At 31.5% G+C, this 18,166-nt stretch overlaps 1 protein-coding gene across 1 annotated transcript; it reads left to right on the top strand.

The window, feature by feature from the left end:
• The first annotated feature begins 6,471 nt into the window (after nucleotides 1-6,471).
• On the top strand, nucleotides 6,472-12,387 carry LOC140671760 (WD repeat-containing protein 44). Its single transcript, XM_072903345.1, has 6 exons — nucleotides 6,472-6,804; nucleotides 7,309-7,492; nucleotides 7,749-8,378; nucleotides 8,467-8,601; nucleotides 8,764-9,051; nucleotides 9,150-12,387. Exons 1-6 carry the CDS (start codon nucleotides 6,737-6,739, stop codon nucleotides 10,881-10,883), a joined length of 3,039 nt encoding a protein of 1,012 aa, XP_072759446.1. The 5' UTR covers nucleotides 6,472-6,736; the 3' UTR covers nucleotides 10,884-12,387.
• The last annotated feature ends 5,779 nt before the right edge of the window (nucleotides 12,388-18,166 follow it).

The following is an 18,166-nucleotide window of genomic DNA, read 5'->3' on the forward strand; positions in this document are numbered from 1 at the left end:
TACGTAAATTATATTATAAAAAATTAAATTAATAAAATTGGTAAATAAAATTACAAGCATATACGAATATTATATTTCTGGAAAAAATTCTTATTATAATTAAAATATTTATATTAATTACATTAGTTTTAAACACTAAAGTACTCAAGCTAAAAAATAAAAAATTTGGAAATTTTTAAATATTAATACAATTCAATATAAAATTTTAGCTATAGAATTGCATTATGTATTGTGATTAATTGATCAATTTATTAATTATAAGAAAACAAAATTAATATTTTTGTAGCAATCATTCTTTTCGTCATTATTTTATAGTAGGTTTTGTCGATCTTGTATCACAAAACTTTAAATATACTTAAATATTAATATTATTATTGAATGCTCTCACAAAATTGAATTATACTTAAATTGAGAGGGACAGCTTCTGAGGAAAGCAGATAACAATCACTGATATTATATATAATAAGAATTAACATTAATTGACAACACTTTTTTCCTCTCAATTTTTTCCTCTTCTTGTCTTATTTTACTATTTCTCTCTCTTTCTCTTTATATATATATATATATATATATATATATATATATATATATATATATATATATCTATATCGCTTTTTTTATATTATCTCTCAGCTTTTTGCATCTTTTGCCAACGTCAAAAAATTAACTATTTCTACAAGTATCGCATTAATTTTTAATAAATTTTCGATAAATTTGAAGTGCATATTTTTTATAGAAAAAAAAACCGAATAAGAAAAATAAAAAAGAATAGAGAAAAACAAAAAATCTTTTAAATATTAAAAAGTTGGAAAATAGTAACATTTTAGTCATGAAATTATAAATATCAAATTAAGTTTAGAAATATTAATTTTGTTTGAAAAATTTCTTGATGTTGCTCTTTCTTCTTTCTTTAATTTTTAATTATATTTTTTATGACATTATTTGAACGAGAGTTTTACAGACTGTCTTGTTTGTACATATATATATACAATATAATATACATAGCACCTAAATCTGCATTGGCAATCATTTCTAATCCTCTTTAATGACTAATTAAAATTCAATCCTAACAACGTAAAAAGATAATAAACAATATAATATGTACTTTTTTAACCGTTTCACAATGTACATATGTTAAAAAAATAAAAAAAATTATTGAAATATTTTAAATCTATCATAATTTTTCTAGATACATTATAGATGATCAATAAGATTATTGATATACAATATATATAAACGAGAACAACGATTGCTAAATAGAGAAAAAAATCAAAGATTTAATTATATCTTTGTCTTTTCGCTCTTTCATATTTTCGATAATATGAGTTTCTTGTACTTTTCTACATTATAAAAAAGCATACTAATATTTAAAAAGTAAAAGACGCCTAATTTTTGCGATTTGTATGTGTTATATTGTACGCCTTATTATTATATGTCTAGTATAGTTTACTTATATTTTTTATCATATATATGTATATATATGTATATATATATATATATATATATATATATATAAACAATTATATTTATATATAAAATCTACCATTTACTATATATATATATATATATATATATATATCGGCTTTTTGCATCTTTTGTCAACGTCAAAAAATTAATTATTTCTACAACAAGTATCCTATCAATTTTTGATAAACTTTCGATAAATTTGGAGTGCATATTTTTTATACTATACAATATACACACACATATATGTATATATTTTGTAAATTTAATATATTATTACATATTATTTTTAACATAAAAACATGAGAATAGAGATTCAAAAATGGGACATAGAGGTTTAAAACACAGACTCTATATATATATATATATATATATATATATTGTAATACTATAATATAATAGAGATATAATATATGTATAGAAATTTTTAGTTCGTAGATAATCCAATAGTCGCAAGATAATTTGTATTTAGATGAGAATGCGATAACTTTAATATTTTTTAAAGCAGATGAAGGTGAAAGAGAAAAGGAAGGACTATTGAGAAAAGAGGAATACACACACATATACAGTAGGCAACTCTTTAATGACCTCTTGAGGTTATTTCAATAGAGTACGACTCTGTGTACTGTTGCATCATCACTATATACCGGGTGTACTATTAGTAATAATTATTAACGATAAGTTTCTGCATAAACTTATGGATATACGTATGAAATATTCCTTTCCTTTTTAGTGAAGATATAATAACGGATAACATTTTTATTTTGTTTTTTAAATTTTAATAGTAATTTTCTTAATTTTTGTTTTATCAAAATTAGATTTATTATTTTCATATATGTATTATTATTATTATATGAAAATGTTGATATATTTACTATGTAAATTTTAAAATTTCAATTTTTATGCTTACTGTTATAATCTTTATTTCAAGTAAAAACGATAATCAAAGAGACAGGAAATCCTAATTAATCTTAATAAGCCCATATTGTAGTTAATATTTGACGAGATTAGATAATTGGTGAAGAAACTCAGTAATACACGTTGCGTGATATGCTTTTCTTTCATTATTTCTTGAAAAAAGTTTATACAGAGTATCCGTTATTATGAATTGTTAATGACAAATGTGTTAGTAATACGGATAATGATATGTATTGCAAAAGTCGTCAAAGAATTTCAAAAATTTTAATCAAGCAATAAGTAATATGAAATCTGTATGTTGTGTACATATATATACATATATATATATATATATATATATATATATACATATATATATATATATACACATATATGTGTGTATGTATTAAAGATGTATGTATGTGTGTATGTCCTAATTCTAAATAAATTTAAAAACCATCCTTCTATGTATATATATATTTTATGTTTTATTGTTGCAAAGAAATATTGAAAACGATCTTTTTTTTTTTCAAAATTTGATATAAAAGATATAACTCTTGTTCTATGTTACCTGGAAAAGATTGTTTATATAATTATATGTATAAATATATAGATTCTCTTTCTCTATCAATTTTTTATCTATTTATACAGGAAAAATAATAAGAAGAATAATTAAAAAATAATTAAAAGATTAATTTTTGCATTGTTTTTCTTTCCAAAAAAAAACAAGTTTTTAAATTATTTATATATATATATATATATATATACATATACATATAATTATATATCTTTATTTATTTTTTATTACATATGAAAAATGTAAAAGATAAAAGTTGACAAAAACTTACATAGCACGAATCATTTTTTTTTTTTGACATATATTATAGAGAGTACATTCCTTAAGTAATACAGGCATTTTGAATTTTGTGCCGGTTTCTTTCACTTCTTGATATATAATTTTGAAATATTGTAAAGATATTAAATATTCAGATTAACTTACACTTCACTGATTATTTTCATTTTTATTGCATAAGATAAAGGAATATATTCTTAAGTAATATGAAAAAACTTTGAATTTTGCGCTCTCTTTTGATTCTTGAGATATGCGATTTTGAAATATTATAATTAATAAAAATAATAATTTTAAAAAAAGAAATTTAGTTCCAATGACCTTAATTTTGTAACATATGTTTTTAACATTTTTATAATATATTATGTAATAAAGTAAACGCGTAAGCAAGAGAGAGGTTTCGTCCTCTCCACTCTAAAAGGAACAATTTAACCCAACCTATTTCTGATTTATATTTAAAATGAAAAGATTCAGATAGAGCGAAGCTCTTCTCCTGCCCATATGTTTATTAAAATATTTATTTTTTATTTTTGTAATAAATGCTCATGCATAAATAAAGTATTCAGGTTAAATAAAAAATGTAATGTTTATATCAAATTTGTATTTATTTTATAAATTATTTAGGGGATATAAAATTAGACATACGACAATAACACAATAACGAGCAAACGTAAACAAAAGAACTCATAAGTAGGATATAACGAAAAGATTATACAAATGTAAGTACGAAAATTACGATATCTCAAAGTCGCATAATTCAGGAACCTAAAAAGACCGCCACAAAATTCAAAGCGTGTATTACTTAGAAATATACTCTGCATAATATATGTCAAAAAATGATTCGTGTTGTAAGTTTTCGTCAATTATCTAAGTAAACTTGTATATAGATGCGTAAGAATATGCATGAAGAAATGGACCAATCAATTTCCTTATGCATATGCATATACTTGTGCGCTTATTCAAGTTTGCCTATATATATAGACCCACTTCTAAGAACTATTTTTACTTGAATCTCTAATTTAAACTCTATTATAATTTTATAATAAATTATAATAAATTATTAGTGAATGATAATAAACTTATTATAATAAATTAAAAGTTTATCCCCTTAAATCTGAACTAATTTTTTTCTGTTGTATAATATCATTTATAATATATTGTATTTTATGTTATACACTATGTGTTTTATTTACAGAAGGTGTTGAAGGATGATCCTTGAAGCTTTAATAGAAATGGGAAGATTAAGTTCTGTCCTGTTCCTAAGTACTAGTGCCGCAGGAGTGATTAGGCTGGACAAGACATTACCATATCTCCTGCTGCTCAAGTGCTTATCAACAGGTCGGGACACGTGTCAACTTTTATTTAGGATAGAAAGCGAGGAAAGAATTTCGAAGACTTTTGTTTCATTCACTCTGATATTGAAAATATTATAGAGCACAATTTTAATTAAAATATTTTTTACAGAGTCTGATATAATATTCTTTTGTAACACATTAAGAGTATCTTAATAATTACTAGTAAAATCGTGATAATATCATGATTACTAAAATATATTCGCGCGCGTATACATTAATACGCATACCTATATACATACATACCATATATACATATTTACATACGTATATACATAAACACAAAACATATTTCACGTACACAGCACACGCGTGCGCATATATGATTACGCATATGATTTTATTATACACGTATGATTTTTATATATAAGATAAAATATTTAATAAATGTTAGTTTATAATTAATATTTATTATGTGTAATTTACATTTATATTATTATCAAAATATTGAATTCATTATATATATATCATCGAAAATATCAAATATATGTATTTAATGTAAAATTCATATTTATACGATGTATTTTTTATTTTAATTGTAAAAAAAAAATATTATTCTACAGTGGATTTTCTTTATTATAAGGAATACATTTTTTTAAATCACAAACTCTGTCTCATTTCTATCCTAGAATCTCATCCTTTCAATTTTTACACTCTCTTTATGACCGTTTATTCTCAATGTGGTTAACGTTTAATCGTCAATTAACTTGCAGGATGACAAAATTAAAAATCCAATGATACATTTATAGTATGTATTACAAATTTAGCAGGGTTGAGTAGTAACTATTAGTTAAAAAGTTAAAAGTTAAGTTAAACAATTAAAAAGTTATTAACTTTTAGTTAATTTTAAATACTTTAACTTTAACTTATTAACTTTTTTGTACAAGTTAAAATAACTTTTGAATATTCTTAGCGCGCTCATGAACCTGTAATTTCTTATATTTCTCTATGGACTGCTGCCCATAGGACGCGGAAATTGACGACGCAGTAGTCAATCATTTTATATCTTTTCCATAAGAGCATAAGATTGATTGGTTACCGCACTTTTTGCCGCGCGGCAAGCATTTCCGCGTCCTGTGGGGAAAGGCCTAAGACTGTAGTATAGATAGATAGAAGTGTGTGAGTGAAGACCACAGTTTGTACTTAGAGTCCTAAATAATAGAAAGATGCCAACTTTGTCCATCGTTTTGATTGGTGCGGTACCTAATATGGCGATTGCAGCGGCATATTTATAATTCAACCAATCGAATTCCTTATGCATGTATTTATAGACCAATCAGTTTCCTTATGTATATGCATTATGCGTTATGTAAAAGTGTGTGCGGCGGCTTTTAAGTTTTTTTGTGTGTTCCCAGCCTTAAAGCATAAGCGAATGGACCAATCACGGTCAAGACCTTAAGCAGTCATTTTAAAACATCGCTGAAAATTCCGTGTAGTTGAAATTGTTACTGATATATTCTCTCTCACGCTACACTGTGTCGTTAAACTGTGACTGTGTTGCCTGTGGTGCTTGCTGAAAAACGCCTTAAGGTGCCTTTTCATGCTGACGCTTGACGTTCATTTTCAGCGTCAAAAGACATCACGTGACCAAAAATAAAAATACCAATTCGTCAATTTTGATCACGTGATCTGTTTTGACGCCAAAAATGAGCGTCCAGCGTCAGCATGAAAAGGCACTTTTATGTTATAGAGCTTAGTGGTTTTAGCGGCTCGTGAAAATGCACCTTTAAGGCTTACTTCTATTGTAGATCCGACCTAATATGTCCCTGCATACCAAGAAGGGACCAATCAGAATTTTAAAAAGAGAGAGAGAGAGAGAGATTGGCCGTCTTCCACGCTTTCTCTCTCTCTCATTTATGCTGATCACATTTAAAACACCATTTAGATACGGATCGCGCAATCCATGCTCTTTGTCGATGACTGAGACTGATTGGTGCATGCTGTTTTGTACTGTTTTGCAGGCATTTGCGGACATCTGCGGACGTTTATCAATCCCTATAATCGTTAATCGTTATTACAAGTTGAAATATGACTCGATATAGTTTGCATTCGCGTAATCGTTTTTGTTTGGCACCAGTAATTTTGTTCGCCATCCAACGACATTCGTGACGTGCGTTAGCGACATCGATGCAAGGACGAGAGTACCCTCGCGAATCATCTATTGCGAACCACAATGTCAGGCAGCAGCGATTCCGAGGAATTTTTCGACGCGGAGGACGATTCATTTCATCGTGCTTCACGGTAATTTTCGTGCGCGAATTTCTATTGCGTCATCATGTCACGAAATGTCATGTAAATGAATGGTGCACATTTTATGTATCGTATATAAATTATTTACGTTTCGTGGATTACACGTTGTTTTAACTGTGATTATTTAAGGATTTGAGAATAATACATTATAGTATGTTTTCTGCACGAAAGATGTATATAGTTTTAATTCATTTTTCACTTGACATAACGGACATAATCACCAGATTCTGAATATTTTAATTCATGTGTAGCAGTTTTTGTAATTAATATATACAACATTGTAAAAATATATTTAGATAAATCTGTATTTTTATGTAAAACTATATTTACATATATTGTCCTATTTCGATTTAATTAGACTTTAGTTACATGGATTTATTGTAAAAGAAATAAAATAATTTAGTTTTATTACATGAAAGATATGATTATATTTATATATGACTAAATCAGAAGATAATATGTAATTAATTGTACTAAATTAATATTTTTTTATAGAAAAGTTAAACAACGTGATTGTACCAGCGTCGAACTGAAATGTATCAGTGTCGAAGCGGATAAAGCATTAGAAGTTTGTAAACAGGTTGATGACAATATTTTTGCGAAACCTGCTATACCTAAATCAAATATTGATTCAAAGGGTTACGTATCTGTAGACTGTGAACAAAATAAAAATAAACTTGTAAGTACTATATATTGTAAATTAGTGTATAATATATATATATATATATATATATATGTTACATATATAAATATATATCAGGATACAATATATCACATAGCTAGAATTTTTGAGAAATAGGAAAATTATATCGCATTTAATACTTTTTAAAATTGCATTTTGTATGTCATTATAATGTTTGATTTATTTTTATTCTTTATCTAAAAACTTTTTTTTTTTTAAAGAAAAAAACATTTTAATATATAAAATATTTTAGGTCGAAGATGGCGCGGAATCAACTACAGATAAAATTGTGGGGAGGAGACGGTTTCGTGAACTTCGGCAACGTATGCAAACAGAAGACGACGATATTCCGATTAATAATTCTCCTCCAGATAGTCAAACATCTTCCATCGAGGGTGTTTATCCTACCCCGTCAAAAACGAGCCATCCATTTAGAATCATAGAACACGACACTCTCAGTTTACAAAGTATGACTTCTTTAGGACGAGTCGGCCGAATTCTGGCAGGAGTCGCAGATAATACTTCTGGTGTACTTATGCCTAGTATATCCCAATGCCCTCCTGCCACCCTTACTCGTGAAGGTCAAATGTCCTCCATTGCTAGTATTCCAAGCAAAGACGAGGACACAACTGGTAAGGTGTCCCAATCTTCCAGCGTCCTTACATTATCAGGGGATATCCTACAGGAATCCTCTATTAACGGCAGATCCAATTATGCTTCTCACTCGCAAAGTGATAAGACTGTTATGCTTCAAGAACCTGATGTCATTGCGAGTACAAAGAATAATGGAAAACTGGCAGAAGATGTTGCAATTTCTAGTGTACCCGTTGCTCCTCCACGTCGTAAAAAGAAAACAAAAGTTCATACACCTACTGATCTCGCTGTAAGAATTTTTATCATTATTTTTAGTTAATGTATTAATAATTACTAGAGATGTTATTTATTCACAATGGCTGAATATTTAATTTCAGCCTTCTGCAGAAACGCTTGTACCCGCATCGCCGCTTCCAAGTCCAGCGAGTACTATAGAATCGATTACTAGAGAATTTGAACATTCTCTTGATATCCGATCCGCAACGAAAGGACAATATGTTGTTAAGCCACAGGTAAATACTCTATAATAATAATAATCTTGAAAAATAATTTCTTAGAAAATTTATTCTATTCTTATTTATACAATTACTTATATTTTTATCATAAATGATATATACGATCTTACTTTATATATAATATAATCACATTATAGTATTTATTATATATTATTATAGGATGAGGATAAATTGAAAGCAGAAGGGCCATCTTCGGAGGAATTGGAAAGGGTAGAAAGAATGAAAGCAGAACTGCTTAATCGATCGAGCGAAAAGTCCAGTAGTCCATTAGGATCAACATCGAGTAACAGTATTGGCCGTTATTCTTTGGGCCTGCATAAGTTATCAAGCATGAGTCCACAAAGTTCCAGAGAAAGGCGTAAATCTGCTGGTGATCAAGATATGGTCAAGCAGTTAAATATGTTTGTGAGGACTAGGACAGATTCCGGCAAACGTCTTACCGATATGGTTTGTTAATTAATAAATTATTTTAAACATAGACATTTTAAGAACATATTAAGAATATTAATGAAATAAAATATCTCAAGATACCATTGTTCTTACAGGAAATTTTGGAACAAGTGCCTGTAACAAATTTAGATACAGGGGAACAGGTGCCATTAAGTATAGCAGAAGATAAATTACCGCAGTGTATTAATCCTTTGTCGTTACACATTATGAGACTCACTAAATCTAAATATATAAGCAATTCTAGTCTTGAGAAAGAAAAAGAGAGCGATGAAGAGAGCATAGATAGTAAAATGTCCAGTATACCTCCAGACGAAGATGTGTCTGTAGATAGAGTTCGTAAGCGGACGCAAAAGTTGAAACGATTTTTAGGATCCACTGTAAAAAAGACTATGAATAAAGCTAAATCCATTGCGCAAGAAGTATCGCACGCGAGACATAAAGAAGACGTCATGGATATAGTGGATGAAGTTTATCCTGGTGAGCAACAATACATAAAGTTGAAAGCGTCAAATAGCCACAAAGGTCCATATGAATTCAGTTGTCTACAGCATGTGCAAGATCTTAGCGGAGAACATGTAGGACCTGTCTGGTGTATGAAGTTTTCCGCTTGCGGTCGATTATTGGCTACTGCGGGACAAGATCGGGTTTTAAGAATTTGGGTTTTACGAGATGCTTTCACATATTTTCAGGATATGCGAACAAAATATAACGCGGAAAAGGTCAGTCCTACTCCTTCGCAGGAATCGTTAGTTTCGCAGCAATCTATGGAAGATCCTAACATTGTGGCTAGTGCTTTCAGTGAGATCGAAGGAACAAAAAGTCCGTTCATGCCAAAGCCGTTTTGTACGTACACCGGTCATATCTCGGATCTGCTTGATGTTTCATGGTCTAAAAACTATTTCGTTTTATCCTCATCGATGGATAAAACTGTTAGGCTTTGGCATATATCTCGCAAAGAGTGTTTATGCTGTTTTCAGCATATCGATTTTGTCACCGCTATAGTATTTCATCCACGGGACGATCGGTACTTTCTTTCAGGATCGTTAGACGGCAAATTGCGCTTATGGAATATTCCGGATAAAAAGGTTGCTGTATGGAATGAAGTAGACGGACAAACGAAATTAATTACCGCGGCAAACTTTTGTCAAAACGGAAAATTTGCTGTTGTAGGATCGTACGATGGTAGATGCATATTTTACAATACTGATCAATTGAAATATCACACGCAAATACACGTACGATCAACGAGAGGTAAAAATTCCACCGGTCGCAAAATTAGTGGAATCGAACCTATGCCGGGAGAAGACAAAATTTTAGTTACATCAAACGATAGTCGCATTCGTTTATACGATTTGAGAGACTTAAACTTATCTTGCAAGTACAAGGGATACGTTAACATTAGTAGTCAAATTAAAGCAAGTTTTAGTCCAGACGGGCAATACATAGTTAGCGGTTCTGAAAATCAATGCATTTATATTTGGAAAACCCATCACGATTATTCCAAGTTTTCTAGCGTTCGTAGAGATCGAAATGATTTTTGGGAAGGTATAAAGGCTCACAATGCTGTAGTAACGTGTGCCGTATTTGCGCCGAATCCAGATAGTATTATTAAGCAAATCGAAGCGAGAGAACAATGGGAGAGTAAAGAGGAAGGGAAAAGCGTAGATAATTCCAATATAGTTGTTCCCGTTGATCCTGTCGTCGAGCAACGCACTAAAGGCTGTGGAGGCCATGTTCTCGTGAGTGCTGATTTTAATGGATGTATCAAGGTTTTTTTAAACAAGACGAAACCTAAGCACAGCTCCCTACCGGCATCTGCGCTCGCGTAATGTTACACGAATTTGCGTGATACGAACCGAAATAACACGTATATGCTTATGTTCGTCGTGTGCGTGTGCGTGTGCGTGTGTGCGTGCGTGCGTGCGTGCGTGCGTGCGTGCGTGCGTGCGTGCGTGCGTGCGTGCGTGCGTGCGTGCGTGCGTGCGTGCGTGCGTGCGTGCGTGCGTGCGTGCGTGTGTGTGTGTGTGTGTGTGTGTGTGTGTGTGTGTGTGTGTGTGTGTGTGTGTGTGTGTGTGTGTGTGTGTGTGTGTGTGTGTGTGTGTGTGTGTGTGTGTGTGTGTGTGTGTGTGTCTAAATATTCTTTTTGCCTCTTGGGTATAAATTTTACTATGCATTCATTTAAATTGAGGAATGCAAAATTGTGTACATACAATAATTTTTTTCAATAGCATTCTTATGTTAAAGACAAGCATTATTTTAGTATTGTATATATATGTATGTGTGTGTGTGTATGCGTGCGCGCGCGCGCGCGTGTGTGTGTGCGTGCGTGCGTGAAAATAATTTTAAATTATATATATATATATATATATATATATATATATATATATATACACACACACGCATATTAGTGACAAAAATATTTTCCTCAATAGTACTAAAAGTTCAATTTTAGTAACAAATAATACGTGTCATTTCGAAACATATACCATAAATGTATAATTTTTACTGCAAGTTATATCATGTCGGGTAAAATAAATTATTGAATCCTTTTGTATTTCAAAAAATGTTTTCTTGTAGTTTAAAATTTTCTCTATCAAAATTAAAATCTTTTTCTATCTTGCGCTTGTATTAGAATTTGACGGTGCTGGTCTCACTGTTACCATATAGTTATTATTTTATAAGAGATTTATCAAAATTATGTCATTATAGAATGATAATATAAATTATCAGTGGGAAATGTGACAAATGTGGAGAATTATTCTCATATATACATATTATATCATCGTTTCCATATATGTATAATAAAGATGTAGTAAAAACAAGGGCACCTTGGTGAAAACAAAGTATAAAAAATTATGCAGATAATGGCGATATATTCAAATATCTCATTTTATTGACAATGAGTATATATCGGAATTGTAGATTTTTATAAATTATTCGATTATTTATCAGTAATAAAATGCTAAATAAGAATTGCTAATTTTTGCATATGTGTATATCGAATCAGGTTTTACAAGATATCACTGATTTCTAAGTCATGTTCTTCTAAAACATAATAGTTATAAGCTAGTATAACACATCGAAGACAATATCAAAGGTGTTTTGAAGCTAAAAAATACATCATGGGAATTACGTTTTTCTACGAATGTCCTATATATTATAGAAAGTATATGACGCCGTATTTTTATTGTACAATTTTAGAGTAATGTATACTATTATAGAATGTGTTATAATTTAATGTTGCGCTATGTACATATGCATCAATTTTCATAATGTGCGTACATATCTAGTTCACTTTGTATATTAATATACAGAATGGATTGTGTGGAAAATGGAATACAACTATAAAAAGGAGGTAATTTCTCGCGCAAAAATATGTTGAAACGTAGAATAAACTAATTTTTATCTACAAGTCTTTGTTTTTAAAAAAAATATGACTTTAGAATTTGAAAATTTAATATGTTAAACTATATTTTTAAACTATAATAAGCTCGAGCAATCTTATACATTTGTTATAACATTTGTTGTAATGTGTATACATTGTATACATATCGTAATTATCTTGATAATGCCTATTAAAATATGTGTAGAAAGGTGAAGACAAATTTTTTGTGGAAAAAAAAATTTATATATTTTACACACACACATACACACAACTTAATATTAATTTTACTAATAAATAGAATGTTATGTGTTAATAATCGATGTTAATTTTTGATAATACATATGATACAAATCATTAAGGATTATTTAAGCTTTTAGATAAGTTTAAATATGTTATTAATTTTCCAAATTCAATTTTAAAATTGAGTTTTCAAAAAAATAAAGCTCTTTATAGGAAAAAAATATTCTTTATAATTCTACATTTTTTATTTTATTTTTGCATGAGGAATTACTTATGATACAAATCAATTAAGGATTATTTAAGCTTTTAGATAAGTTTAAATATATTATTAATTTTCTAAATTCAATTTTGAAATTGAGTTTTCTAAAAATAAAGCTTTATAGGAAAAAAATATTTTTTATAATTCTACATTTTTTATTTTATTTTTCCATGAGGAATTACTTATTTCTCAATTGTAGAATTATTGAAACTATATGTTTACAATCCATCTTTATATTTTACACAGAAGTTGTCATATGCTCACGATACTCGCTATTTAAAGTTTAATGTTATAGAATATACACCGTATTGAATTAATATTGATACGTTATGCAAAACACGTACTCCGCGCGTTCTGTCAATTATAAATATAATGAAAATTATTATTCTTAAGAATAAACATGTTCTGTGCAAAAGAGAGTAGTTTGATAATTTTGATTTATTCAAAATTTCATACATATTACATTTTGTATTTAATTTTTCAGGATTTATGTTTTAGGTTACAACTATAAAATTATTTAGAATCCATAGTAATGAGAAAGTAGTACGAGTACGTTTGTCAGATAATGTAAAATGTTTACTTTTTTTAGCTGTAAAAAAACGTACATCTTATAACCCCTGATTTGTGAACTGTACCCAAGTAGCACATGTTCGTTTAATAAACGTTTTCTAAACGTATCTTTTCGTATTAGATACGTTTAGAAAACGTTTATAAAACGAACAGTGCTACCTGGGTATGTTTGCGTTTATGTAAAAATAGTACAATTCGTGTATACATATATAAAATTGCGATAAACTTTAATTTTGTGACTATGACTATGATACATTTTAATTCAAAACAATTTGTTCTGTGTGACTAAGATATGTATATACATATATATGTATATATAAATTTAGCTAGCCGAAACATATTTTGGACCATATTTGACCCGTCCTCGGACCTCCCTTCACTGTAATACAAGCGTCTAACGCGCCGCTTTGGGTTTTTCGCTTATAACTCGGAAGGAGATGGAGAGAGAGGGTTGGGGTCTGAGAGACATCGATTGGGTTTTGGACGGTCTATAACTTTGGTCCTATACTTCGTCCCTCTAGGACGCATCGTTTAGGCTCTGTATACTTGGAGCGAGGGGTCGAAAATATTCTAAGCCCCACGCCGGTTAAAAAAAAACACAAAAATGGTCTCCACAGTTACTATACCAATCGACAGAGAATCGCCCGAAACGCATTTTGGATCACACTTTTGAAGACCATTTTTGGAAAATTTTCGTAATTTAATTATTATTTCTACAGATTAAGAGTTCTAATTAGTCACGATCTTTAAGGCTCTTCGGGATCTATATTCTCCTACAAATACGTCTCTGTACGACCCATAGTTTTCGAGTTATAAATTTTCAAAGATTTCTCGTTTATTCATAATTCTAATTACCGTTTCTTGAGATTAAGAGTTCTAATTGGTCGCAATCTTTAGGGCTCTAAAGGACCTATATTCTCCCCCAAGTACGTCTCTGTACGATCCACAGTTTTCGAGTTATAAATGAATAAAGATTTCTCGTTTATTTGTAATTTTAATTATCATTTCTTGAGCTTAAGAGTTCTGATTGGTCGCGATCTTTAGGGCTCTAAGGGACCTATATTCTCCCCCAAGTACGTCTATGTACCATTCACAGTTTTCGAGTTATGAATACAAAGATGTAGAAATATTATACAAATAAATTATTTAAATAAATTCCTTACGTCAGTCATGTTGGGCTCATATAGTAAGGTAACTAAACATTAATAAAGCACCATAATTTAACGGCAAAATACAATGTAGTAAAAATATTACATAATTAAATTATTTTAATATTTACCTTACGTGAGTCAGGTTCGGCTCACATAGTAAGGTTTGTATAGATGAATAAAGCACCATTAACCTGACCGCAAAATACAAAATTGTAAAAATGATACATAAATAAATTATTAAAATATTTATTTTACCGGAGTCAGGTTTGGAGAATATAATAAGGTTTGTAAAGATGAATAAAGCACCATTAATTTGACCGCAAAATACAAAATTGTAGAAATGTTCAATAAATAAATTATTAAAATATTTATTCTACCGGAGTCAGATTCGACTTGAATAATAAGGCATGTAAAGATGAATAAAGCACCAATAATCTGACCGCAAGATATAAAGTTGTAGAAATGTTACATGAATAAAATATTAAAATATTTATTTTACCGGAGTCAGGTTCGGCTCGTATAATAAGGATTGTAAAGATGAATAAAGCACCATTAACCTGACCGCAAAATACACAATTGTAGAAATGTTACATGAATATATTATTCAAATATTTATTTTATCGGAGTCAGCTTTGGCTCATATAATAAGGTATGTAAAGATAAGTAAAGCAGTATAAACATAACCGCAATTTAAAGTACGATGATAGAATTATACTTTGTAACTTAAGAATGGTAAGTCTTTCAAGGAAATGTATAGGACCTAATTTATGTAATTGTACAAGGTGAGTAATATGAGCCAAACCTGACTTCAAAATAATAAATTTTTTTTTTTTTTTTTTTACAGGTCAGATCAAGTCAGGTCAGGTTGCTGGTTTTCCGAGAAAAATATTTTAAACCGGTAAGTGGAATGGACGGGGAATAAAGAGTAGATAGCGACTACATAAAGCATTTTTCGCAATTTTTTGGTTTTAGTGGTGAAAAAATTATGGTCTCATCGCGATCCACTTGTCACGAATCGAATTCTGAGGCAATAAAAAATTAAAAAAATTTTTTAAAATTCGGTATCTCCGTAGGGAAGGATCGGAGGAGCGGGGTGTCAAAAACGAAAAATGGGGCGTTCGACGGATCGTCCATCCCCCCTGGTTTCATTCCTCTAACCCTTTCCGTTCGGGAGAAGAAAACTTATAAGTAAAAATTGAATTTTTGGAATTTACGGATTTGGAATTGCAGTACCACAATCGGAATTCTAAGCCGAGTTAGGTTGACGTATCTTGAACTTCAGATTTTGACTTAAGAGTCGAAAATATTCTAAGTCCTACGCCGGTTCAAAAAAACTTAAAAATGGTCTTCCCAGTTACTATACAAATCGACTGCAAATGGTCTGAAACGTGTTTTGGACTTCACTTTCAAAGATGATTTTTGGAAAATTTTTGTATTTTAATTATCGTTTTTTACAAATTAGGAGTTTTTATTAGTCGCGATCTTTAGGGCTCTAAAGGACTTATATTCTGCCTTTAGTACGTCTCTGTACGACCCATAGTTTTGGAGTTATGAATTTTCAAAGATTTTTCGTATATTTGTAATTTAATTATCGTTTCAACAGATTAAGAGTTCTAAATAGTTGCCCTCTTTAAGGCTTTTTAGGATCTATATTCTCCCTCAAATACGTCTCTGACAATCCATAGTTTCGGAGTTATAAATTTTCAAAGATTTTCCGTTTATTAGTAATTTTAATTATTGTTTTTTGAAATTAAGAGTTCTAATTGGTCGCAATCTTTAGGGCTCTAAAGAACCTATATTCTCCCTCAAGTACGTCTCTGTATGATTCATAGTTTCGAGGTTATAAATTTTCAAAGATTCATCGTATATTGATAATTTTCAATATCGTTTCTTGAGATTAAGAGTTTTAATTATACGCGATCTTAAGGGCTATATAAAACCTATATTCTCTCCCAAGTACGTCTCTGTACGATCCACAGTTTTGGAGTTATGTAGTAATACAAAGATGTAGAAATATTACATAAATAAATAATTTAAATTCCTAACGTCAGTCATGTTCGGCTCCTATAATAAGATTTGTAAAGATAAATAAAGCACAGTTAACCTGACCGCAAAATACAAATTTGTAGAAATACTCCATAGATAAATTATTTAAATATTTAAAAACAATTGATCTGACAGCAAAAAGAACAAAGTTGTAAAAATGTTACATGAATAAATAATTTAAATATTTATTTTACCGGAGTCAGGTTTGGCTCGTAGAATAAGGTTTATAAACATTTTATGCTTTGTTTGGCTCGTAGAATAAGGTTTATAAACATAAACAAAGCATAATTGACCTGACCGTAATTTAAAGTAAAGTACGATGATAGAATTATACTTTGTAACTTGAGAATGGTAATTGTTTCAAAAAAAAAAAAAAAAAAAAAATGTATAAGACTTAATTTATGTAACTGCTTAAGACGAGTAATATAAGCCGAACTTGACGTTGACAAAATAATTTTTTTTTTTTTTTTTTTTTTTTTTTTCCAGGCTAGGTCAGGCCAGGCTAGGTCAGGCCAGGCTAGGTCAGGCCAGGCTAGGTCAGGCCAGGCTAGGTCAGGCCAGGCTAGGTCAGGCCAGGCTAGGTCAGGCCAGGCTAGGTCAGGCCAGGCTAGGTCAGGCCAGGCTAGGTCAGGCCAGGCTAGGTCAGGCCAGGCTAGGTCAGGCCAGGCTAGGTCAGGCCAGGCTAGGTCAGGCCAGGCTAGGTCAGGCCAGGCTAGGTCAGGCCAGGCTAGGTCAGGCCAGGCTAGGTCAGGCCAGGCTAGGTCAGGCCAGGCTAGGTCAGGCCAGGCTAGGTCAGGCCAGGCTAGGTCAGGCCAGGCTAGGTCAGGCCAGGCTAGGTCAGGCCAGGCTAGGTCAGGCCAGGCTAGGTCAGGCCAGGCTAGGTCAGGCCAGGCTAGGTCAGGCCAGGCTAGGTCAGGCCAGGCTAGGTCAGGCCAGGCTAGGTCAGGCCAGGCTAGGTCAGGCCAGGCTAGGTCAGGCCAGGCTAGGTCAGGCCAGGCTAGGTCAGGCCAGGCTAGGTCAGGCCAGGCTAGGTCAGGCCAGGCTAGGTCAGGCCAGGCTAGGTCAGGCCAGGCTAGGTCAGGCCAGGCTAGGTCAGGCCAGGCTAGGTCAGGCCAGGCTAGGTCAGGCCAGGCTAGGTCAGGCCAGGCTAGGTCAGGCCAGGCTAGGTCAGGCCAGGCTAGGTCAGGCCAGGCTAGGTCAGGCCAGGCTAGGTCAGGCCAGGCTAGGTCAGGCCAGGCTAGGTCAGGCCAGGCTAGGTCAGGCCAGGCTAGGTCAGGCCAGGCTAGGTCAGGCCAGGCTAGGTCAGGCCAGGCTAGGTCAGGCCAGGCTAGGTCAGGCCAGGCTAGGTCAGGCCAGGCTAGGTCAGGCCAGGCTAGGTCAGGCCAGGCTAGGTCAGGCCAGGCTAGGTCAGGCCAGGCTAGGTCAGGCCAGGCTAGGTCAGGCCAGGCTAGGTCAGGCCAG

The sequence above is a fragment of the Anoplolepis gracilipes genome, chromosome 12 (genome assembly GCF_047496725.1).
Source record: "Anoplolepis gracilipes chromosome 12, ASM4749672v1, whole genome shotgun sequence".
Taxonomy (NCBI): domain Eukaryota; kingdom Metazoa; phylum Arthropoda; class Insecta; order Hymenoptera; family Formicidae; genus Anoplolepis; species Anoplolepis gracilipes.

Excerpts from the sequence above, each read along its gene's own strand:
- LOC140671760 (XM_072903345.1), top strand. The coding sequence starts at position 6,737 with ATGTCAGGCAGCAGCGATTCCGAGGAATTTTTCGACGCGGAGGACGAT. Across the intron at positions 8,379-8,466 it reads ATACACCTACTGATCTCGCT|CCTTCTGCAGAAACGCTTGT; the intron begins GTAAGAATTTTT and ends ATTTAATTTCAG. Across the intron at positions 8,602-8,763 it reads AATATGTTGTTAAGCCACAG|GATGAGGATAAATTGAAAGC; the intron begins GTAAATACTCTA and ends ATATTATTATAG.